Genomic DNA, 24,500 nt, shown 5'->3' on the forward strand with positions numbered 1-24,500 from the left:
TATTACGGTGTCATTTTTTGAAGAATGACACAGTCGAAACATCCTAGACTTGGCAGTTCAATTCCAAGGTAATAATGCCACATGCATAACAATCGTAGTTTTTTAATTTTTTTTTCTTTTTAAAAAAAAATTATTTTTGTCACACCGAGTCTTACATTTATTATCGAACAAATTCGGTACAGTTATTAATATTGCTCATGGGATGCTTTATCTCCACCAAGATTCTCGACTTAAAATAATTCATCTGCTTGATGCAAGCAACATTATGCTTGATGCAGAATTGAACCTCAAAATTTCAGACTTTATTTGGCAAGGATTTTTGACATGGATCAAAGCCAAGGGAATACAAATAGGATTGTCGGAACTTCAAATTGTAATTAAATCATTTATGATTGAGTAGAATATACATTTATTTGTCCGTACAATATGTTCTGGCAGTGGTTACTGTTGAAGTTAGTGCTTCAAGTTTGTGGTTAATTAGCTTCATTCCTTAGTTTTAGGATAAATATCTTAGTTTAAATTTGTTAATTAAAATTAGTCAAATTAAGTACGTTAGTCATGTGTTACCTATTGTTAGTGGATGTTAGTGGACTTGTTAACTAAGTAGTTGGAGTATATCATGGAGTAGCCACTTCTTAGTTAGTTGCTTTATTTTAGTTATTTGGTTTATCTTGTAAAGGCTATTTATATGGCCTAACTTTCTATTATTGAATGAATGAGAAAGCATCAGTTCATATTCAACGTGTTTCCTACTATATTTGCTTTCTTATTTCCAACAGTTACATGTCTCCAAAATATGCACAGGAAGGCCAATTCTCCGAAAAATCATGTGTACTTTGTTCTAGAAATCATCACTGGGAAAAGAAGAAATAGTTGTTTCAATGATTTGGGTGACGCTGATGACCTTATAAGCCGTGTAAGTTCGCCTTTTGAATTACATGTTATTTATTTTCCAATTTTCATACCAAAGATAAATATGGGAGGATATAAACAAGTATTAAAATATGTAGGCGTGGATAAAATGGAGAGAAGGAAAGCCTTTTGAATTTGTGGATCCAATAATAAGAGACTCATGCTCAAGTGACGAAGTTATGAGATGTATGCACGTTGGCTTGCTTTGCGTTCAAGAGTCGATGGATGTTAGACCTACAATGGAATTATCAGTTCTTGTGTTACATAGTAATGCATACACACTTCCAATGCCACAAGAGCCGGTTTTCGTTTTCAGGAACATAAGAGAAGTAAACGTTGTAGACAGCAAGTCTGGCGGGTCTGTAAATAATGTAACTATGTCTGGGGTTGACCCAAGATGAATGCATATAGATGAGTTGTCTAAGTTATTGTTTCAATGATTTTCTAGACTAAATTTAAGCTTTGATAAGGTTTCGAAAAAAGAAAAAGTATTCGAGCAAGATGAAGATTTTTTATAAGTTGTTGTGTGTGTGTGTGTGTGATGTTTAATATCATCATGTAACAAACTGATTATAAATACGATAATTATGATTCTAGCCTTTTTTTTGGTGGTGTACCTTGCTTTATCGAGGATAAACTTCTGTTATGTCGTCGATATTTGAATGAAACTCGTTGGAAGATGATGTACCCAAATTTTTTTTCAACCCAAATGTAACGTTTGTTGATGGACCGATCAAGGGTGGTTCGGGTTCAGAAAGAGCAACTTTGTGGCCGTTGAGAACTGAGACAATCGTAGCCATTGTCGGTCTCTTGTTTGCATCTTCTTGTATACAAAGTAAACCAAGGTGAATGCATCTTGTCATTTCATCGGTTGGATAGTTGGTATTAAGTCTAGGATCCATCAAGTCTAAAATTGCGTTTTCTTTCCATAGTTTCCAAGCCTACAACAAATCATAGAATTGGTCTAAATTTGAATATTAAGAGGCAAAAATATGTCCAAATTAGATTATTAGAAATAGACTAACACTTTTGTCTTGTAATAACTTACTCGTATTAATAGACTGTCCTCATGATAAGGGAAGACGGTTGAACTACACATGTGACCACTTACTACCTCCAACGCTATTACTCCAAAACTATAGACATCTGACATAAGTGAGAAACGCCCTGTCAAGGCATACTCCGGAGCCATATATCCACTGTAGTTGTATAGATAGTCACCATAAAGAAACTTCAATTAGATCGAGTTACAAGAGACAATTTGTTACAAGTATATGTGTTATGCTTAAATTGAAGCCAAAAAATTGAAGGGACAAAAATAATTGAATTGAATGTGTCAAGTACTTACTATGTTCCAGCAACTTTACTCGTATCAACATGCATTTGTTCCCTTCCAACAAGTCTTGCCAATCCAAAATCTGATATCTTTGGGTTCATATATTCGTCTAAGAGAATATTGCTTGGTTTTAGGTCACGATGTATAATCTTCAACCTCGAATCTTCATGAAGGTATAAGAGTCCCCGAGCTGTCCCAAGTAAGATCTTGAAGCGGATTTCCCAATCTAGTGATGGATGCTCGTTTTGGCCTACAAAATTTTCGAGGTTGCATTAATGATAATTCAATGTTTATTTCACTAGAAACTTGGAAGAAAAAGAAGGGAAGATGAATATTTATGAGATCATATACCGAATAGTACTTTGTCGAGACTTGCATTAGGTAGTAATTCATACACAAGTAACTTTTCTTCTCCATGTAAACAAAACCCCAAGAGTTTAACTAAATTATTATGTTGGAGTTTTGCTGCTAAAAGAATCTCCGTTTTAAACTCTGTACTGCCTTGCCCTGAGCATGTTGACAACCTTTTCACAGCGATTTCTTGTCCATCTCGAAGCTTTCCCTATGAAAGTAGATACATAAAAATAAAGGATTTTTTGTGAAAAACTACCTTTTATATATAACTTTTTGTGAAAAACTACCTTAAAAAAATTGTTGTAAATGACTACCTCTTTTTTAAAAAATGTTGTAAATAACTACCACTTGCCGGAATCTCGTCATTGACTCACTTTTCCGGCGTTGACTAGACCACTTGGCGACTTTTTCCATTTTCGACCACCCCACCCCTCCTCCATTTTCCAGTTTTCGACCACCCCCACCCCCTCGCCGTCACCTCCCCCTCCCTTTGTCCAGTTTCAGATTACCCCTACCCATACCCCTACCGGAAAATTGCGCTTGTTTCCCCTTCGCCTCCCTTCCCGATTTCCGACCATCCCCACCCCCTGCAAGCCCTCCTTTTCCCTATCCATCCTTACCCCTTCTTGCAAACCTCCTTTAATCTAGTCGTCCCTACCCCTTCTTCCCCGCAACCACCATTAAAACCATACTTCACTGTCTTTGAAACCTAAAATTCAAAAAAAAAAAAAAACCCCAAAATCCAGAAATTGAAAAGGGTAAGGTTTTCGAGGGGGGCGAAGGAGGGTGGGCGGGAATTCGAGGGTGAGATAAAATTTGGCCAGAAATTGATAATTTGTTTGAGGGCTTTTGAAGTATCGGGGCCGAAAATCAGAAATTGATAATTTTTTTGAGGGGGTGGCCGGAAATTGCTGCCGGAAATGGAAGTGGGGCTTGGGAGGGGAGTGGCCGGAAGTTGATAATATGTTTGAGGGCTGCAAGAAGGGGTAAGGGATGACTAAAAGAATGGGTGCAGGGGGGTGGGGGTGGTCGGAAATTGGAAAAGGGAGGCGGAGAGGGTGGGGGTGGTCGGAAATTGGAAAAGGGAGGCGGAGGGGGTGGGGATGGTCTAGTCAACGCCGGAATTAAAAGTCAACGACGATATTCCGGCAAGTGGTAGTTATTTACAACATTTTTTAAAAAAGAGGTAGTCATTTACAACAACTTTTTTAAAAGGTAGTTTTTCACAAAAAGTTGTATATAAAAGATAGTTTTTCACAAAAAAAATCCAAAAATAAACATGAATTTATCACATCAATCAAAAAATATATGATCAAATAATAAATGATATATTTATTAGTTACCAACTTAAGAGAAAAAGTATATTAAAAAGTACTTGTATGAGAATAGAATGATAATTTACATTTGTTACACTATTTTTGGTAAATCAAAACTTTGAGGAGGGATATATATTGATCGAAGGGACTAGTTGTGAAGAAGAATGTACCTTGTAAACGCTACCAAATCCACCTTGGCCAAGTTTATTATGCTCGGAAAAGTTATCTGTTGCATCTCTTATTGTCTTGAAATTGAATTGCAATGACTCTACACCAACAATCTCTTCATCTGTGGCAAATCAAAGACACGTACTTGAGATATAATTAATTTAATCCTTGTTGCATTTGTTTAGGTGATGATTGTAGAAGATCGTCGACAAAGACTTACAATTACCTGGAGAAGGATTTTTGCGTTTGTGACGGTAGACACAAAAACCGGCACTTGAGAGAAGCAAGACTACTAGAATTAATGGAACACTAATTGCTACAACAATATGAGATGATGATCTTTTCCGCCTTTCTATACAAAAAATATTGCATAATAAGAAAATTTTCCTCAAGTCAATTTAAGCAAAATCTACTTGCAATATATATTCGTTAAAAGTCTAACCTTGAATTTGGTCTTGAGCTTGAGCAGGAGCTGGAGCTAGTACAAGTGGTACATGTTTCATTTGATCAAGTTTCGTATCATAACCTAATTGACAGCTTGGATAGAACACTGTCACCCCTTTACTTATGTTATAATATCCAGATATCTCTGATATGCCAGTACTCAAGCAGTTCTTACAACCAAACTCATCTATATCGCGAGTGCACATAGCGAAGCAGTACATCCTATCGATCAATGTCCAATCGGCGTATGTATTAGCAAAATGTCCTCGAGAAGTGACACTTGAAGCTTGAGTTACCATGTTATTCATTGTTTTTTCCACTAATGGACCAAACTTGTCATAGTTCGAGACTATACCATCGTACCATGACGCCCTTGATGGATTTGTCTCGCTCAAGGAGAAAATAGAACGGTTTGCATACCTTAACATACATTCTTCGTACCATACAATAGCTTCACTATAAAATGGACATAATTGCGTAAGTTTTTTTGTTGCTTCTTTGATACACTCACTACAAATGTCTAAGTCTAGATCCTCTCGACATTGATAGATTGCATACACTTTGCTTGGAAAATCGCCGGTAGTGGTGTTGTAAAACCTTCGAGTAGATGTCTTGGTGGATAGACTCGAAAAAAGGCGATTGATATTATGTTGGTAGACACTTCCGTTGGTGTAATTACCATTTGTTGAAGAACACTCGTAAACTTCGAAGGTAACCGCTGCATCGACACCAAAAAGTTGCAAAAGCAAAGTATAAACAAACAAGATTTTTGGCTAATTCTCGCCAACCATGATGTCATTCCTTGACAGGATCTATTTATTTCAGCCGTGTTGACGTACTAGCTAGTATGCTATTAGTAGATAGACTTGTGGTGCATTTTGAGGTGGTGAAGCAATATTGACTTTTGACACACCATGTACATACATCATATTGAAAATCAATAATTAATTATTTACCGAATAAAATAAATACTCGTGTTAAATTTGTTTGATAGTATAAATTTTGACAATTACCACCTTGTGTTATGTCCATTTTAGCAATTACCACCTTCTATTTTTTTTTTTTTTTTGAAAATTACCACCTTCTACTTTAAAAAACATCAAAAGTTACCACCTTCTTGCCCCCCAATTACCACATGACGTCATTTTGGGCCCATTCTTTCCCTTCCCTCCCTATATCCCTCACATTTATCATTCCTATTTGGATTCTTATCTCCCCTTTCACTTTTTTCCCCAAATCACCAATAATTGTTCGTCAATTTTGATTTGGAGGAGTGAATTGAAATGTTTTTGATTGTTTGGGGGAAAAAAGTGAAAGGGGGATGAGAATCCAAATAGGAATGATAAATGTGAGGGATATAGGGAGGGAAGGGAAAGAATGGGCCCAAAATGACGTCATGTGGTAGTTGGGGGGCAAGAAGGTGGTAACTTTTGATGTTTTTTAAAGTAGAAGGTGGTAATTTTCAAAAAAAAAAAAAAAAAAATAAAAGGTGGTAATTGCTAAAATGGACATAACAGAAGGTGGTAATTGTCAAAATTTCCTTTCAAAATATCAACTTTTAATAATATTAGTAATTTTGTGTTAAAAATATCAAAGTTGTTCATTGTCAAACAAACATAGCCAAATTAAAATTGTCAACCTAAGTATGTTACCTGGTGCTATGATTGTCGTCATGTCTCATCTAGGTTTGAGTTTGGTTAGTCCGGTAAAGTCGGGTTAGCATAATTTTGTTCAAGATCTTAACAAGTCTGGTTCAGATGGGGTAATCTTTATCTCCTATAAAGTTATTTCTCTACCTACCCCATCACTTCTTACTGTGGACTATTCAAAAGATAAGATATGTGGGTCAATAACAAGTAGTTGGACTCGTTCAAACTTATTTTTAGAGGGACCATTGCATTTACGCCTCTTAAATATTTTCTATTTACAACTATATGTATGTCGCCCCATAGTCATAACCCCCCGGCCCCCTCTCTTTATCAATTATTGTTGAGTAAGTATAGACCCTCCATAACAAGTACTGTACTTTTTTTTTATTTTTCTTTATACGGTTATTATTGATAAATATATCGTCATTTTTTATTTTATACTATTATTCTTATTCTATATTGTTATTATTATATTCTAGCAAGATTTTCGATTAAGAAAGAGGGAAAGAGAAAAGAGCGTATTTTTTTTAATTATAATGTTATTATTAATTTTTATTCTGTTATTATTGATTTTTATATTGTTTTCATCTCTTGGTATTAACCATATTGATAGCGGCCCATCACGCCTCATTATTGTTGATATTCCCTTCTTGTCTAAAAGATTACCTAACTAATTTTTTCTCCAATGGGTCCATAAAAAGCTGTATAATTTCATTTTCATAAAAAAACTACCCAAACACTACCTCTCTACTTTAGTTTCCTACCCCACATGGTTGCAAAAAGACGTAAAAAAAATATTTACCAACTCTTACAATACAGTTCTCAAAAAACTTGAAAAAAAAACATAGATCAATCTTATAGAGCCTTACTTGGAGCCGGACTTGGAGGTTGACCGGGAGCTTGAGCTTGGTCTGGAGTCAGTGGTACATGCGTCATCTGATTAATCGCGGTATCATAGCCTAATTGGCAGCTAGGTAAGAAGCTCGTCACCCCCTTACTTTCGTTATAATATGTAGATAACTTTTTCGAAGCAATCAATAAGCAATTCTTACATTCGACCTCATCTATATCGGGGGTGCACATAGCAAAGTTGTACACTCTATGGATCGACGTATAATTGGCATATGTGCTAGCAAAATGTCCTCGAGCAGTAGTACGAGCAGCTTGACTAATAATGGCCTTCGTCGTCTTCTCTATCACCGGGACAAATTCCTCGTAGTTAGGGACAGTATCCGTATACCATGCATCAGAAGATGGAGATGTCTCGCTCAAAGAGAATATGGAACGGTTTGCATACCGTAACATACATTCATCGTACCACACTATACTTTCGACATATAAAGGGCACACTTCTGTAATTTTTTGTGTTGCATCATCGATACACTGGTTGCATACCTCTAGGGTAAAATCTTCTCGACATTGATAGATTCCATACACTTTGTTAGGATAATCGCCACTAGTGGTGTTATAAAATCGACGAGACAAAGTTTGAGATGAGAGGTTTGAAAAAAGATGATTAAGGTTTTGATGGTAGACACTTCCTTGGGTGTAATTACCATAATTGGGAGAACACCAATTATACTCAAAGACAACCACCGCATAAACACTACTTAAAAGATGGTATAGAACACCCAATATTAAGGTCGAAACAAAAAGTTGCCTCTTCATATACATATTAGAATGAATAAGATAATAGTGGGAAAATATGAACAAAATTGTGTATTCGAATAAATATAGTATGTACAGTTGCAAGTTGAAATGATACAATAACTCATATAAGGTTGGGTTAGGTGTTATACGTCATAGCCTTAAAGTTGATAGTGATAATGATTGTAATATTATATGGTCCTCTTAGGATTAAAATTTTCCTTCAGTGTGACCATTAATTTGAAAATTTTCGAGGTAATAGAATATTGATAATATACACGGAATAATTAAAGTTTGTGCCGATATACTCCCTCTATTTCTAGATAAAACTTTATTTTAGGTGGTGGGGCTCGTCAATTATTTTTATAAATTTTAAAGCATCATAACCTTTATTATCCTTTTCACACAGATTTGCTCATTGAGTGTTTCCATAAAAGCATATGAGTTTAAAATATAAATACACAGATTTATAAGGCATAACTGATACTCCATCCATTTTTAGATACTTGTTATATTTCTCTATACGTGAAGATTTAGGAGAAGTTGATGAAAGTACTAAAATATGGAGATAGTGGGGTAGGTGGAAGAATTAAAAAAATGTAAAAAGTAAAAGTAGTTAGGAGAATTGGAGAAGAGAAAATATGAAATTAATATAAAAGATTTAGGTTTGGTCCACTAGTTGATAGAATTGAATTAAATATTGTAAAAGCTTTTCAAATAAAGAAATATAGCAAGTATTTTAAAAACGACATGAAATGAAAAGTGGAGCAAGTATTTGAAAACGGAGGGAGTAACAAGTACAGAGTATGGTATTGAAAATAGGGAAATTGGGAAAATATTGTGTGAACTGATGAATTTAGGGAAAATATATGGACTAAGATAGTTCAATTGTTATAACATCTATATCAGTCTTTACCAAAATAAATTATAAAAATAAAATAAAATAAAAAAGTAATGTCTATCAGTCCACTAACTACACCTATTGACTTTTTTGTTTTCCCATTCGGATTAGCATATGACAAAATTGTGGAATGTGATATAAATATGACGATAACAAACTGAAGAAATAGGCTAAACATGATCTATTTAATTCGATCATGGATTTATGGTTAATAGTTTTCGATCTCATTAGTATTTCTTAGCGTAGACTTGGGAGTTCCAAAATAAAGTCACATAATTAATTTTTTGTCCACATTGAGTCTTACAATTATCATCAAAAAAAATTTGATACAATTATATATATAACTATGTGAATATAAAAGTAACAAGTTAATACCAGCAATGTAAAATGATAGTTCATATGATTATAAATTGTGACAACTCCAATACTCCTTCCACCATCCTATCATGGATGTACATATTAACCAAGCATGCATGCAATGTTCCACCTTTCTTAGTTCTTTTGAATATTATTAATTCACAATAGGATAAACAATAGGTGAGTAAGACAATAATATTATATATACTACCTCCGATTTTTTAGTTGCAACTTTAGGGTATTATTTGTGAGATATAAAATATTCCAAAGTTGAAATTAAAAAAATCGAAAGTAGTATAATTTTTTTACAATTTTGGCTCTATCATTTGTGATTTAAGAGAAACATTTTTAATAGGGAAGAAAATATACAGTATTCTACAAATCCCTTACTCTACCGAGGATAAACTCCTGTTATGTTATCACTATTAGAAAGAAATTCACCAGAAGATGATACACCCATATTTTGGTGTAAGCCAAATGTAATGTTGGTTGATGGACCAATCAAAGGCGGTTCTGGTTCCGAGAGAGCTACTTGGTGGCCATTGAGTGCCGACACTATCGTTGCCATTGTTGGCCTCTTGTTTGAATCTTCTTGTATACAAAGCAAGCTAATATGGATGCATCGTTCCATTTCGTGGCCCGGAAATTTTCCTTGAAGTCTAGGATCTACCAAGTCCATTGTTGAGTTGCTCTTCCATAAATTCCATGCCTAAAATCAAACATAATAATTTGAAGTTTAGATTGAAAATATATGTCCATTATATATAATAAGGCAAAATACGCGGGGAAAACCCAAGTTGCTCTTCTTGAGAAACAAGAAGTGTTTCTCATGAGGGTGAATTGGGAATTTCCCATGAGCAGGTAAGGGTATGACCGACTATTTGCAAACTCTAGAATAGACAGGCGTTAACTCCATAATTTGACGGAAGAAACCCAAATTCTTGAAAACGTTATGTCACTGTTCCCGTTGTTACCCCCTTCTCTCAACTTTCATCCTTCTCTTCAATGGAGTTTCAATAGCTCAAAGGCTACTTCAATGGAGGAAGATGACGCCCTTACCCTTAGGGGTTGATCTTGCCCTTTTTTTCTCCCCTTTTTATTAGGGTTTTCGTTTAATTCGGCGGCAAAGCCGCCGAAAATGGCGGTGTGGTGGGGGATGGGTGAAGATGAAAGTTCGAGCTCCATTAAAGGAGCTTGATTTGAGAAAAGGAGGAAGAAGAAGAATAGCGTAATTGTATTGTTAGGCTGCCGATCGTGGTGTTGTTGGAAAAACAAAACTGACGGAAGTTTTTGCTACGAGTTAACTCCGTCTTCCCAAGGCCTACATCAGCAACTTCAGTGTTTATTACAGTCAGCAGATAATAATATTTGTTTACAATTCCCAAAGCACAAATATTACACAACTGCCACTAGAGAAACACTTCTTGTTTCTCAAGAAGAGCAACTGGGGGATGCCCAAATACGCGAAGTTGAGCAGTGAACTTACTCGTAGAGGTAGACTTTCTTCATGATAAGGGAAGGCAACTGAGCTACACATATGACCACTTATTACCTCCAGAGCTATTATTCCGAAGCTATAGACGTCTGACATGACCGAGAAACGCCCCGTTAATGCATACTCCGGAGCCATGTATCCACTGTAGTCATAGAATGTAACAAAGTTTGATGGTTTGAAATAAAACTTGTACCATCAATTAAGAAATTCATCATGTAATAATATACTTACTATGTTCCAGCGATTTTACTCGTGTCAGCGTGAATTTGATCCCTTCCAACAAGTCTTGCTAATCCAAAATCTGTAATCTTTGGGTTCATAGTTTCATCTAAAAGAATATTGCTAGATTTTAGATCTCGATGAATAATCTTTAGCCTCGAATCTTCATGGAGGTATAATAGTCCCCTGGCCGTCCCAAGTAAGATCTTGTACCGGGTTTCCCAATCTAGTGATGCACTATTTTGGCCTACAATTGATATAGAACATGTTATGAAAATATGAAATACAAGATTTTTAATATACAAATTAGCTGTCTAGGATAAAAAAAAAAGAGTTGATAGTTTAACTCATGAGATAATTATACCAAATAAGACTTTGTCGAGACTTGCATTAGGCAGTAATTCATAGATAAGTAACTTCTCTTCTCCATGTAAGCTAAATCCTAATAGTTTAGCCAGATTATTATGCTGAAGCTTTGCTGCTAAAAGAATCTCCGTCTTGAACTCTGATATGCCTTGCCCGGAATATATTGACAACCTTTTTACTGCTATTTCTTGCTCATCTTGAAGTTTTCCCTACCAAGGCGGCGATATTAAACATGGTTAAAAGAAACATGGTTCACTCTTAATGAAAGAAATAAATATAAAAAATATGATTGAACCAAAAATAAAGGTTTGCTTATGAATAATCATATACGAAATATGTTGATGGTTAAAGTTATAGGTTAGCAAACACGTACATCCAAAAACTGGATAATGCATTGTGGGAAGGGACTAGGGGAGAAGTTAAATTATGATTGTAAAGTTGTACCTTTATAAACCACACCAAATCCACCTTGTCCAAGTTTATTACTTGGGGAAAAGTTATTTGTCGCGGCTTTAATCACCTTGAACTCAAATTGTAATGACTCTAGTCCAGCAATATCTTCCATATCTGTAATAATAAGTAGAAAGACATGTAATAATAAGCTTAAAATTTGGTTCAAAATATAAAATTGTTTAGTGATTGTGGTAATTTAAATTAAGATTACAGTCTTGCACATAATATACTGCAAGTTAAATTACCTGAAGATGGTTTTGAGTGCTTACGACGATAGATACAAAACCAAGCACCGGAGAAAAGCAAGATTGCTACAACTATTGGTACACAAGTTGCTTCGACAATATGTGAAGATCTTTTCTTCCTTCCTGTGTAGTCAAATTATATGAAAATTTCAATTTGGTGAAGCAAAATCAAACATATTAAATCAGATCGAGCGAGTATACTTGTTATGATACTATTGTACATGTTATCTCTATACTATGTTGTACTCTTACATAAATTTAATCAACTTTTACCGGTTGGAGCCTTAATCTTTGTGTTTGGTGGGTGTGTAGCCGAGGATGAGTTGAAAAACGGGTAAGTTATTGCTGAAGAGTTATATAAGGGAGCCGTGTGATACCAAACAATACAACTAGGCAACAAGACGCGAGCACTGGTGCTTATATTTGCGAGCCTCCCAATAGCAATCGTTAGGCAGAGATGACAATCCTTGGTAGTAATTTCAGGCACACACTGTGCCATCTCATACAAGCTCCCAAATCCTGTTATATTAACCACTCTCATTTTAAACCTCGTCTTTGGAGACGAGTTATCAGCTGTCGATAGAGCCAAATCATACATGCTTCTCCGCATATATTTCTCGAAGTGGACTACTTGATCTCTAGTACTGTTTTGCGGCGTTGATATTGCTATCCAGGGCGATACATCCATTCTGCCAAAAAATGAGTACTTGGAATAACGGATCATACAATTTTCGTACCAAATAATAGCCTCCGTTTGGTAGGGGCACGCCTTGAGGATCCGATCTTTGGCTTGATTGATACAAGCATTACAACCTCGAGCAGTTTGGTCAAACCGACAAATGTATATAGCATAAACTCGATTGGGGGTTTGGCCTAGTGAAGAGTTATAATAAGCCGCGCTTGAGGCATGGGAAGCAAAATTTCCTAGCAAATTATATAGGTTGTACAGGTACAAAGGTGAGGCTCGATTACTATCAAGTGACGAATTTGCACTGCCTGTGCAATTGTAGTCAATATAGAGCGCATTGTGTGTTGTAGCAATAACAATTGGAAAGGGTAGGATGGTAAACAATAATATATACAGTCTCGACATTTTTTATGTGTACTACAAAATGTGGCTATGAATATTAAAAATTGCAAGTGTAAAAAAATGAAGACGACACCAAATCTTAGCTTACATTGTTGTCGTCTTCATTATTCTTAGTAGTCTCGTTGTCAATTCAATAGAAATCTTGTAATAAATATAAGCGACGCGTCACTCGCTAACCTCCTCGTTGTTGTATTCGATCGATCAACTTTGCCGCCTTGAGATGACCGATCTCTAGAACCTACGTACACCGTACATCTTTCGTTTGGATAGTTTCTAAGGATAAATAAGAAAACAAGCATTTAATGCCGATCTTGACCGCTTCGATGCTCATAACTATTATACATCCAAATATATAAAAAAAGTATCTAATAAAGTAATAAATATTAAAACCTTTGACGTAGTCTGCATGTGATTTTGGACTGATTTCTGTTTTATTATGTGCTTTATTTTGAGGATTTAAGAGATTCTTTTTTTGGGTGACAATCATTGTCAAGAATCAAGATGTTTATCTTAAATAATCCTTTGAAATATAGTGCTAGAAAATGGTTGGAAAGAATGAAAATAAATATAGGGTAATACTATATGTAGCCCTAAGGGTTATGAATAATTATTTAATAACTTTCCTTATTTGGTTGGAAAAATGCATGACAAAATCACGCGCAAATCAGTATAATACATATTATATTTTCATTTGTTTTCCATTATTAGCTTCTTATATATAGCCCCTACATAACATGTCCATAAATCAATGGGTCAAATATGTTGCCGCTTGGATTTGATTTCCAATTCTTTACTGTTGTCAACTCCAAGTCTCCAAACAACTTTGTTTGAAAAACAAAAATAATAAAATAAATAAATAAATATCCTTTACTCTCTAAAAGAAAAGCCTCATTTTTCTGCACAAATGGTTTAATTTACAGATTTTTAAATACTTAAATTAATTAAAATTGATTTTCCTTATTTTAGAAATTCATTTTACATTTTTTGGAAAATATTTATTTTGATTTTTGATTTTTGATTTTTTTTTCTAATTAATTAATGAAAATTAGTTTTTATTATTAATATATTTAAAATTATAAAATTAAATAATTTTTTCAGGAATTAATTGAATTAATTTTAATAAATATTAACATTTGAAGTTAATTCCAAAATAAAAAAAAAAGTTAACTGTTCATTTTCAAAAATTATGGTAGAGGTTCTGGAGGGTAATTAACTAATTAGTAATCCTATAAAAAAAATAATTATCCTATATATAAAGCAAAAAGGGTTTTGACTGATAAATTTTACTTTCCCAAAATACCCCAACCTTCTCATGTTTTTTCTTTATTTAAAAAAAATATAAAAAAATAAATAAATAAAACTTATAAAAAAAACATATCCTTTAAAGAAAATCTACCATCTTAGATAAAAATAAATAAATAAATAAAATCCATATTTTCTATTTTAATTATATTTTTTGAGGGAAGTCAAAATATATTATTTATCCTACATGACATCATCAACATATTTTTTTTAAAAAATATATATTATCAAGAATTTTCAAACCCACTAATAATATCCATCCACTAATTTTTTTTATTTAGAATTAAGGAGATAATATCGTAGAACAAAACAAAGAATCGAGCTTGATAGATTATTTATATTGCGGACGCACATATTGTGTGCTTCTCTGAGCTTGTTTATATAAGTGAAGTGGATTTCCTTCCTAAATTCAAAATTATCTAAAGGACTTTCTTCATTTTTTTAAGTATAAGTTATTTAGAAACACTTTTTTTTTTTGAGTAAAGTATAAGATACACTTCCTAAATTCATATTTACTCGATATAAAATAAATAAATAAATAAATAAATAAATGTAGTACTCGATACATAATGTTTTATCATTTCCTTTTATAAAAGTTTTCGCCATCAATCCCTTAGTTAGCCTCCTACATCATCCTTCATTTGAAGTCTTTTACAACCACTTTATTTCCTTTGAACAACACCCAAGTCAAACAAAAATATGTATGACCACCACTATAAACAAAACCATCAAAACTTATCAATAATAAATCAATCATAACCAAATAATTCATAATAAAAATTTAACCAATAATTACCAGCCGGAGTGTTTGCTCTTACCCAAATTAGTTGTGGGTTGACGTGTCGCCGAGGTTGAGTTGAAGAACGGATATGTTATTGCTGAAGAGTTGTAGAAGGGAGTTGTTTGATACCATACAACACAACTAGGCAACAAGGCACGCGCACTCACGCTTACTGCAACCCTCTCAATCGCGGTCATTAAGCAAACGTGGCAATCCTTTGCGGTTAAATCTGGTACACATTGTGACATTTCGTACAATTTCCCAAATCCTGTTATATTAGCCACTCTCATTTGAAACTTTCCTCTAGGAGACGAGTCATTAGCTGTCAAAATCGCTAAATCGTTCATGCTCTTTCGCAGACTCACTGTGAAATGAGCTACTTGTTCTTGATTGTTACTAATGTTCCGGCGTTCACTTATTGGTAACCAAGGATCTACGTCCATTTTCCCAAAAAATGAGTACCGAGAATAGCGCATCATACAGTTTGAGTACCAAATGATAGCCTCCGTTTGGTAAGGGCACGCTTTGAGGATCCGGTCTTTCGCTTCATTGATACAAGCACTGCAACTTTGAGCAGTTTGATCGAAGCGACATACGTAGAAAGCATACACACAATTGGGGGTTTGGCCTAAGGAAGAGTTGTAATATGCCGAGATTGAGGCATGGGAAGTGAAAGTTCCTAGCAAATTATAAAGGTTATATAGGTATAACGGCGTGGCTTTGTTACTACCGACTGAAGAATTTGCACTACCCGTGCAATTGTAGCCAATATAGAGCGCATTATTGTGGGTGGTAGCAATAGCCATTGGAAAGAATAGGAAGGTAATAAGCAATATACTCGTAATAATTAGTCTCACCATGTTGTATGTGTAAATGAAATACAAGTGTAGAAAGAAGATGGCAGTTTATTTGGGTTGTCTTCATTTGTAGTATTAATTCAATTCATTGTCTCGATGGATCTTCAATAGAGATTTATTAGCGTACGCGTCGCATCATTCACCAACCTCAATGCCGGTAGATCAACTAGGCCAACTAGGGACGGCGGACAAGGCCATCCTCCCTGACAAATATCATTCTCATAAAAAGTTTTGAAGGCTAAAATAGGAAACAAGGGTAAAATCTTAAACGTAATCTTTTGCAAGCTCATTACTATTAGCATATATTCAAATAAAACAAATATATACAAATTCTCTATACAATCCTTTGACAAAATCCACTAAGATTTGATAGATTTAAGATATATACGTGTATGTGAACATTTCTCGTAAGCTTTAAATATGCTTTGAATTAATGCACAAGAAATTAGTTGGAAGGATTAATATTAATGCAATGGGACCAATGAGTTGTTTGGTTTGGGTTTAATTATGAAGTCTTGTATTGTTGTACATGGGCTCTTTCCCAATCAAAGAATCTTCCCTTCTTTTTTTTTTTTTGGTGTGATTAGTATTTAAAATACAATTGATAATTCTTGTATAAGGCATATTTACTCTAGTTTTATTGTAAGACGGTCTATGTAAGGATAACTTTAAAAATCATTACTATACGGAGGATAAACTTCTGTTATGTTATCACTATTAGAAAGAAATTCACTTGAAGATGATACACCAAAATTTTGGTGTACGCCAAATGTAATGTTGGTTGATAGACCAATCAAAGGTGGTTCCGGTTCCAAGAGAGCTACTTTGTGGCCATTGAGTGCCGACACAATCATAGCCATTGTTGGCCTCTTGTTTGAATGTTGAGTCTAGGATCTACCAAGTCGAATGTTGAGTTGCTCTTCCATAAATTCCATGCCTAAAATTTACATTATAGTTTTGAAGTTTAGATGGAAAAATAGAGTCTATAATACAAGGCAAAATACGCGAAGTTGAGTAGTGAACTTAACATTTTCTCTATTTTACAATAACCTTAACATTAGCTCTATACAGCTTCAATATATGTTTTTACCATTAATACCTTTAATTATATACTCCATACTACAACACCGTAAAAAGCAATGAGAATTTAAATTTACGTACATGTGTATACAATTTTAGTAATAGTAACACAAAACAATAACTCACACTGCCACGCTTTTGTTCAATTAGAATTCAAGGAATGTTCAGAGATTTTTTTGATCATAAGCACAACTCAAGATATCATACAACAGATAGTGAGAGAGCCAAATCAAATTATATCACATGTACTACAGCATTCATCAAAGTATGATACCTATTGTGTCTTCAAACTAAAGTATTCAAATGGTGCAACCCCCATGTCTATCTCGGGTATAAATCCCGCTCGACTTCTGCATCCCAGGTTACAGACTTGGACATGGATTGATCAGCCGCAGTTGAATCAGTTTGCTGTCCATCATTAAACTGATGGGGAGAGATTATAGGTGTTGAGGGTAACGGTAGGGTGACAGAACCATTAAGCATTAAAACTACTGCTGCCATTGTAGGTCGTCGTACCGCACTTCCTTGAACACATAACAACCCAATTTGGATGCACTTCAATACTTCATTTCTTGTATAATTGTCATGCAATAATGTTGAATCTAATAGTTCCAAAGATCGCCCTGCATTCCACAGTCTCCATGCCTTCGAAAGAAAGAGTAGAAAAACACATGTTAACCATACTTTATAGATGATACAGAATTAAGGACTAGAAATTAAGAGTTTCATGCGAGTGAGCTAGACATACAAGAACTGGAATATCTTCCATGTGTGAAGACTGGTAATGTAATCTGTTCTTCAGACCGCTGATAAGCTCTAGAATTATGATGCCGAAACTATAAACATCAGATTTATCAGAATACTCCCCTGTTAACATGTACTCTGGTGCCATGTATCCACTGCATGCACCACAACAGTATAAGATGTTTACATATAAGATAATTTAGAAATAAATATCATGGCAAATGCGAAGTTGAGCAATTAATAACAAAGATTTTAGGCAAGTTTTGAATGAAGCAAGAGGGCAATAAAAGCATACTGTGTTCCGACAATTTGGCTGGTATTTCCAAACTTTTGTTCCCTTCCAAAAAGCTTTGCCATGCCAAAATCACCTATTTTGGGATTCATGTCCTTATCTAATAAAATGTTGTTGGGTTTAAGATCACGATGTATAATTGTAAGGCGGGAGTCTTCATGAAGATACTGAAGTCCTCTTGCTACCCCCCCATTATGATTTTGTACCGTGTTTCCCAATCTAGTGTTCCTCGTTTTCTTGGATCTATAGTCACATGAATACACACAAACACAATGCAAATAAGTCATTTGGAGCATCTATGTCATGGTTATCATCTTCACCGGACTCATAGCTACAAATCTAAGCAAGTGAAGAGTAATATCTACAAGAGTAATCATATTTATTTTTGAAATATTTAGTGAACATTGAGATGTTCTAATACTTCATGTAGCTTAATTAAGAAACCGCACTTGTCAATATCAAGCTTCTTTCATTTTGTGATATGTAAATCTTGCCCAAATGTTGTACTTTTGTGTTTTTTGTTAATCAAATAGTTTTCAATCATCTATATACGGTATGTAATGCTCTGTCAAACAAACAAATACAAAAGAATTGACTTTTTAAAACAAAATTATACTCCATATTTCGTTGTTGACCAAATCATGTACTTCGAATATTTCCTTTGAAATTTTCTATTACAGCTTTCCATCAACTGTAATATGGGAAGTTTAAGATTGAACTTAAATTTAAAAATTGACTATTTGGTTTTTTTTTTTTTTTTTTTTTTTTTTTTTAAATGAAAAATGGGCTACACAATTTGAGAATTGAAGAGTAATTAATCGAACAGTATTTTTGTTTAATGGTTATGAAGTACGTAGTATTTTATTTTTCTTCAAAAACTTCTTAAAAAATGTCAGCTTAATTACTTTCCTTAACAACTATTCACAACAACAACAACAACAATAATAATAATAAATAAATAAATAAAACTACTTCCTTCAAAAGAGAATCAGAGATATGTGAAGTATAAATGCTGTAGACTTTTATCTATTACTTTTTTAGAAGAGAAAGGTAAAAACAATAAGGAGTTTAAAGAGAGTACCAAATAAGAACCGATCAACACTTGAATTAGGCAAGAACTCATAAACAAGTAGTTTTTCATCTCCTTGAGAGCAGAATCCCAACAGCTTGACGAGATTCCTGTGCTGAAGCTTGGCCACAAGATGAGCCTCGGTCATGAACTCCTTAGCACCTTGTCCCGAGTTGCCAGAGAGCCTCTTTATAGCTAATACTTGTCCACTATTCAGGGTCCCCTATCAATATCCACAGAGAATACTAAAGATAATATATAGTCTAGGAGTACAATTTAGATCAATGGTATTATACAAAGGATGTATTACCATGTAAACAGCACCAAAGCCGCCTTCTCCTAGCTTGTTATCACTTGAGAAGTTACTTGTTGCATCCTTCAAAGTAGCAAAATCATATTGCACAAACTCTGTATCACCCAGACTATCACCTTCTTTGCCTCTAACTGTATTGGGAATAACAATAAAATAAAAATTAAAAAAGATTGATCCAGATTTTTGTATTAGCTATTAAAATAATCTAAATCTGAGTTGGGACTATTCCAATATCACCCAGACTATCACCTTCATCACCAATCGGTTTTAGGATAAATGTTGCTCATGTAAAATGTTAGATTGGTCGCAATGTCTACTTTAATTATTTACTTCTTATAATTAAATTTTCGATATTGATCATAAAAAGATGTGTCTCCTAAATGTCCAAACTCAAGTAATGCATATAATAACTATACTCCATATAAATATATATAGTTAGTAAAATATATGAAAAGTCAACGAGCAATTTTTTACTAATAAAAGTACGCCATTGTATTTTAGATGTTGAATTTCAGCTAATTTATTTTTTAAAAAAAATTTCAAGGTAGAGTTTATTTCAAAAAAAAAAAAAGTATGACGAGTCTTGCCTTAAAAGTCAAATGGAGCATATTGGATGAGGTTCAAGGGAGAATATGTTAAATGGGTTACCATTATCTAGTTGTTGAGGTGGTGGAGCTTGCGTAAGAGTTGGCGTAGATTCTTTTCTTCTCATACTTGGCCGCATACACAACCATAGACCAACAAGAAGCAACAAAAATCCAACGGATGCCCCAACAGCTATCGCGACAATTATTGGCCGCTTCAATCCAGTGGTTGCTTCAGGAGGTTCATTAGAGGTTTCTCCTTTTACCAAAAATTATAAAATAGAAAAAATGATCATAAGAACATAATAACAATGTCAACTCCATTTAAAAACAAAACAGATCGAATAAGGACTAACCTGTAGTCACATTTGATGGTGGAGGAGCTGGTAATTCATGGTTTATGTCAAAATAGAATTTTTCTGTGGTATCATATCTCAAGTGGCAGCTTGGCTTGAAGATAAACACCCTCGCACTTGCATTACAACAGCCTGCCATGTCGCTTAAAGCACTTGTCAAGCAGCTGTTACACCCAAAGTCATCTATATCAGGGGTGCATTGAACGAGGCAGTAAACTCGTTCAAAAGTTGCCCATTTGGCATCTCCGGTAGCAAAACGTCCGGATGATGTACCGATTACTGCTTGTCTTATTAAGCTGTTAAATTCTCTTGCAAGCACTAGAGCAAATGCACCATAGTTTGAAACATTGAATTTAAAGCTCCAAAGGTAAGCCGCTGGATATGTTTCATATGAGGAGAAAATAGACCTGTTTGCATATCTCAACATACATTCATAATACCAAACCGTTGCCTCTACCATCAAAGGGCAGACTTCCACTATCTTTTGGGTTGCTGCTTGGATGCATTCACTGCAGATATTGAAGCTAACATCCTCACGACATTGGTACAAGCCGTGTTTCGGGTAAAAACAATGGGACCTTGCCGAAGGTCCAATAAGGTGGTGAAAACTGGATTCGATCCAAGTGACGATGGACCGAAGATTTCCTGCACAGCAAACACACGTAAACTAGCCTCGGGGGTGTTGCCGAGGAAGGCCCCTCCGATGCTAAAGTTAGTACAATGTGTAGAGAGAGAAAGCTATGCAAGAGAATTAATTGCTTGAGGTTTTGTGTGTATGTCCTGTACAAATGTAATATTGATGGCTTTTATACCTTGGCATATATGGGAGAAATGGGCTTGGGCCCAATTGGCTTGCCTTGTGGACTGATCTTGACTTTAGCATTATTTGGAGAGTTGAACCTTGACCTTGGGCTTTTAATTGGATCATTTAATGACTTGGCCCAATTGGACTAAATTGGACCCAAACAAGCCGTAAACTTTGTTGGGGATACTGCCAACAGTTGAATCATAGAACTTCTGAGAGGAGGTATGAGATGAGAGATCGGTGAAAAGACGATTGAGATTTTGTTGGTAGAAGCTGCCATCGGTATAATTACCTTTTGCAGGTGCACAGCCAGTAATGTTAACGTAGGTTACCTCGGCGTCACCTCCATAGAGTAGGCCAAAGCAAATCAATATTAGTAAGGTGAAAGTAAACATTAACCTTCCCATGAAGACGAAAAAAGGGGCTAGACAGCCTAAAATCTACAGTAGGAAAGTGATCAATAACATGCAGGCTAGCTTGCAAAGACCAAACAGTTAGTACTTTATTCCTTTACTAACATAATACGTATTTTAACATATATGGCCTGCAAGATAGTACCAATGGTTAATGTAGAACAGTTCAACCTTATATTAGTTTCAATTTGAATAGAACTCATAGAAGTACATTTGTAATACTATTAATTTACAAAAATAGAGTATTTCAAAAAATTTAACATCAACTTGACTAAAATTTTATAATGTATAAGAAAGCCTAATAAACACCCACTAATTATCTAGTCTTCCAAAGAATAATCTGAAGTGAGGGAATAATAATGTGACGGTCATCACATTAAGCCACATCTAGAGAAGATCATGCAGTTACATGTATAGTTTAATATCTCTGACTAGGTGCTATGAAGAAACACTCGCTTTTTGATTTAGTCTACTAAAATATTTTTATATGCTATAGAACAAGCCTGGCCTTGATGTTAAATTGTAATAGTATCTATGTCTGCAAGTTGAGACACTTCTTTTGTTTACTCTTGGTCCTAAGATGATCATTATATGATTCTTCAACAGCCATTTGAGAGAAATTGGACAGATACACAACCTTACAACACAAAAGTACTTCCGTAGTTGAAAAATAATAGCTTCATTTGTTATGTGTTTTCTTGAATGTAATCAAGATGTAGCTGATGTTGATTTATTTTCTGTTGTTTGTATGTTCTGAGTTACAGTACATTAAAGAGTACAGGACAACAGGTTTAAATTTCCTTAAAAGCGACTGTTCTGAGCTAGAATAATTAATCAAGTGATTTATTGACTAGGTGCTAAACTTTGATTAGAAATTTTCAATTCCCTCTAATAATAATTGGCATTGGACATTTTCTTGTGCTTTTATTGTCTTGAGAAAACTAATATCTATCTCAAAAACAGATTATACATGTATAAAATATAAATTAAAATTAAAAAAGGTAGAAAGCTCTAACTAGTTGTGAATTGGCTAGCAACTTCATTAGCCTAATTTACACAAAGTTTGGAAAGAGAGAAATGAAGGGAAAGGAAGAGAAGAGAAAAGGAAGGATGCATCATCTTTTGTTTGGATGTCCAATGCAAGAAGGGAAGGGGAAGGAATTGGAAGAATTCATTTTCCTTCCCCTATTGAAAAAGAAGAACAAGGTTACATTCTATTCACTGGAACTTATTTAAACTTACAGTGTGTTTGGATAAAGAAAGGGGAAGGAAAAGAAGGGGAGGCAAGAGAAGAGGAGAGGAGAGGGAAAAATGGTATGTTTTCCTTCCAAATTTCTTTGGAGGGATCAATTTCCCACAATTTAATTCCTCCTTTTTTTTCTCCCCTCCAATTCCCTTCCTTCTTCATTTGTTATCCAAATGAAAGATACTCTATCTCTCTATTTCCCTTCCTTCTTCCTTTTTCTTCATTTCTTTCAATCCAAACACACCGTTATGTGAACTTATCTAACCTCTAATTGAGAACCTATTTTAGTTGCAAATTGAACTTATGTAAACCTCATAAGCCTTATCAAAAATTTGAAATAAGTGAAACTAAGGTCGACAAAACAAGGCTTCATACATGAGGGTGGTATGAGAAAGAGGGATAAGGATCAATCAATTAATCAAAGCCTTAATCCCATAAGTGGGGTCGGCCGAAAGACGGATAAGGATAGGAGAGCAAAATACTACTTGAAAGAGAATTAAGAAGATTATAAATTTATTAAAATACAGATGATGACTGACATCATACAAGAGCATAACCTACTGATAAAAACATGCATTACCACCAAGTCCACCAGTCCAAACTCAAAATGCAAAAAACTCAAGCAGGATTTCCATCAGTGCTGTCTGAGATTTTGTGCTACTTGCAATTTGGAGCCCTTTAATATCTAAGAGCTATTATAATCATCCAAAGTCATGCTTTCCAAAATACCAAAAAAAAAAAATTAAAATAATACGGAGTACTTATCTGATTTTAAATGGTCTTGTAATCATCCGGTGCAGCTGTCACTTAGACTCTCTACCTACACATGTGTGAAACCAAGTATTCTGACCATACGAACCTGAAAAAATAATAGAACAAATATTGAAAAGAACAGTTTAGAAAGTCTTATGCAAAGTAGCTTGCTAATAATATAAATTAACAGTTTAGAACAGTTGTAGACAGTTCTTGAAGCTGTTATATGCAGGTCAAACCTATATATTCGGCAGCAGACTGTAGAAAGTTCTTGAAGCTGGTGTATGCAGGTCAAACTCTGCATAAATTGCAAGTAGTGAACACATAGAGTTGATACCAAGAGTTAAATTATACATTTATACGTAGACAATAAATAATTGATCATGAGGTCATTTCTGAACATTTAGCCTAAAAAACATCATATAAGTTGAAAAAGAATAGGAAGACACTGATATATTATGAAATCAGGGGAAAACAGAGGAAATCTTAGGGATTATATTTCCATTTGAAAGGAATCATTTCAAACTTAAGACACTTTTCAGAAGAAGAAATGTACACCATAAAGATTTGGAACAATAAATAGATGCATGAACTCAATCAATCTCTATACGAAAAAATTATGGACAATGGAGATACAAATTCTACAAAAAATACTAGAGAGATTCTTCAGCAATTGGGAGCATCCACAGCAACCATAAAACCACACACATTATCGTGACTCCACATAAATTTCTAAGTCCTTGAATTAAGAGTCACAGATCATCATATAGAAGTACTAATTCATAGGAAAACTCACAAAAGTTTCATCTTGACAATTCAAAAGCCTTACAAAATTCTAAGCTCTTCTCCATGAACAAGCCAGTGGCCGCTAATATATACTTCATAAGTTCATATACCATGATTATATCAGCAAACATACATTGGTAGAATTGCGGAATTCCACCTCATTTGAC

At 34.5% G+C, this 24,500-nt stretch overlaps 4 protein-coding genes and 1 pseudogene across 5 annotated transcripts; all 5 read right to left on the reverse strand.

Annotated features, from left to right (window-relative positions):
• Positions 1 to 1,383: 1,383 nt before the first annotated feature.
• LOC145577501 (cysteine-rich receptor-like protein kinase 26) lies at positions 1,384 to 7,906 on the reverse strand. Of its 2 annotated transcripts, none has more exons than XM_081634982.1 (8): positions 7,049 to 7,906; positions 4,529 to 5,248; positions 4,313 to 4,438; positions 4,089 to 4,207; positions 2,600 to 2,810; positions 2,261 to 2,498; positions 1,961 to 2,111; positions 1,384 to 1,853 (listed from the first exon to the last, which is right to left on the reverse strand). In XM_081634982.1, the coding sequence occupies exons 1-8, from the start codon at positions 7,851 to 7,853 to the stop codon at positions 1,536 to 1,538; spliced, it is 2,688 nt and encodes an 895-aa protein (XP_081491108.1). In that variant the 5' UTR covers positions 7,854 to 7,906; the 3' UTR covers positions 1,384 to 1,535. The 2 variants fall into 2 exon arrangements, with proteins under 2 accessions (XP_081491108.1, XP_081491106.1); XM_081634980.1 differs by having other exon boundaries at positions 4,307 to 4,438.
• Positions 7,907 to 9,265: 1,359 nt separating this feature from the next.
• Positions 9,266 to 11,559, reverse strand: LOC145578335 (cysteine-rich receptor-like protein kinase 19). Its single transcript, XM_081635673.1, has 5 exons — positions 11,548 to 11,559; positions 11,163 to 11,373; positions 10,811 to 11,045; positions 10,571 to 10,721; positions 9,266 to 9,793 (listed from the first exon to the last, which is right to left on the reverse strand). Exons 1-5 carry the CDS (start codon positions 11,557 to 11,559, stop codon positions 9,476 to 9,478), a joined length of 927 nt encoding a protein of 308 aa, XP_081491799.1. The 3' UTR covers positions 9,266 to 9,475.
• Positions 11,560 to 11,588: 29 nt separating this feature from the next.
• On the reverse strand, positions 11,589 to 15,841 carry LOC145578336 (cysteine-rich receptor-like protein kinase 25). Its single transcript, XM_081635674.1, has 3 exons — positions 15,073 to 15,841; positions 11,863 to 11,985; positions 11,589 to 11,731 (listed from the first exon to the last, which is right to left on the reverse strand). Exons 1-3 carry the CDS (start codon positions 15,839 to 15,841, stop codon positions 11,589 to 11,591), a joined length of 1,035 nt encoding a protein of 344 aa, XP_081491800.1.
• Positions 15,842 to 17,092: 1,251 nt separating this feature from the next.
• On the reverse strand, positions 17,093 to 20,879 carry LOC145577514 (cysteine-rich receptor-like protein kinase 25). Its single transcript, XM_081635001.1, has 7 exons — positions 20,331 to 20,879; positions 20,039 to 20,233; positions 19,388 to 19,521; positions 19,090 to 19,300; positions 18,012 to 18,251; positions 17,721 to 17,871; positions 17,093 to 17,617 (listed from the first exon to the last, which is right to left on the reverse strand). Exons 1-5 carry the CDS (start codon positions 20,788 to 20,790, stop codon positions 18,190 to 18,192), a joined length of 1,062 nt encoding a protein of 353 aa, XP_081491127.1. The 5' UTR covers positions 20,791 to 20,879; the 3' UTR covers positions 17,093 to 17,617; positions 17,721 to 17,871; positions 18,012 to 18,189.
• Positions 17,294 to 18,100, reverse strand: LOC145578337 (cysteine-rich receptor-like protein kinase 10 pseudogene; annotated as a pseudogene).
• Positions 20,880 to 24,500: the final 3,621 nt, after the last annotated feature.

Source organism: Chenopodium album, chromosome 14, assembly GCF_948465745.1.
Source record: "Chenopodium album chromosome 14, dcCheAlbu1.1, whole genome shotgun sequence".
NCBI lineage: Eukaryota > Viridiplantae > Streptophyta > Magnoliopsida > Caryophyllales > Amaranthaceae > Chenopodium > Chenopodium album.

Bases quoted from the DNA above. Each gene is read 5' to 3' on its own strand.
- LOC145577501 (XM_081634980.1), bottom strand. From the start codon at position 7,853: ATGTATATGAAGAGGCAACTTTTTGTTTCGACCTTAATATTGGGTGTT. The intron at 5,249-7,048 runs GTAAGGCTCTAT...GTGTCGATGCAG, and splicing joins ACCTCCAAGTCCGGCTCCAA to CGGTTACCTTCGAAGTTTAC. The intron at 4,439-4,528 runs GTTAGACTTTTA...TTTTTTGTATAG, and splicing joins AGCTCAAGACCAAATTCAAG to AAAGGCGGAAAAGATCATCA.
- LOC145578335 (XM_081635673.1), bottom strand. The intron at 10,722-10,810 runs GTAAGTATATTA...CTATGACTACAG, and splicing joins AGTAAAATCGCTGGAACATA to TGGATACATGGCTCCGGAGT. The intron at 9,794-10,570 runs GTAAGTTCACTG...GTTTGATTTTAG, and splicing joins AAGAAAGTCTACCTCTACGA to GCATGGAATTTATGGAAGAG.
- LOC145578336 (XM_081635674.1), bottom strand. From the start codon at position 15,841: ATGGCTATTGCTACCACCCACAATAATGCGCTCTATATTGGCTACAAT. The intron at 11,986-15,072 runs GTAAGAGCAAAC...TTGACTACACAG, and splicing joins TCAACCCACAACTAATTTGG to GAAGGAAGAAAAGATCTTCA. The intron at 11,732-11,862 runs GTAATTTAACTT...TTATTATTACAG, and splicing joins GCACTCAAAACCATCTTCAG to ATATGGAAGATATTGCTGGA.
- LOC145577514 (XM_081635001.1), bottom strand. From the start codon at position 20,790: ATGGTAGAGGCAACGGTTTGGTATTATGAATGTATGTTGAGATATGCA. The intron at 20,234-20,330 runs GTTAGTCCTTAT...TTTTGGTAAAAG, and splicing joins ACCATCAAATGTGACTACAG to GAGAAACCTCTAATGAACCT. The intron at 19,301-19,387 runs GTAATACATCCT...GGATATTGATAG, and splicing joins GCTTTGGTGCTGTTTACATG to GGGACCCTGAATAGTGGACA.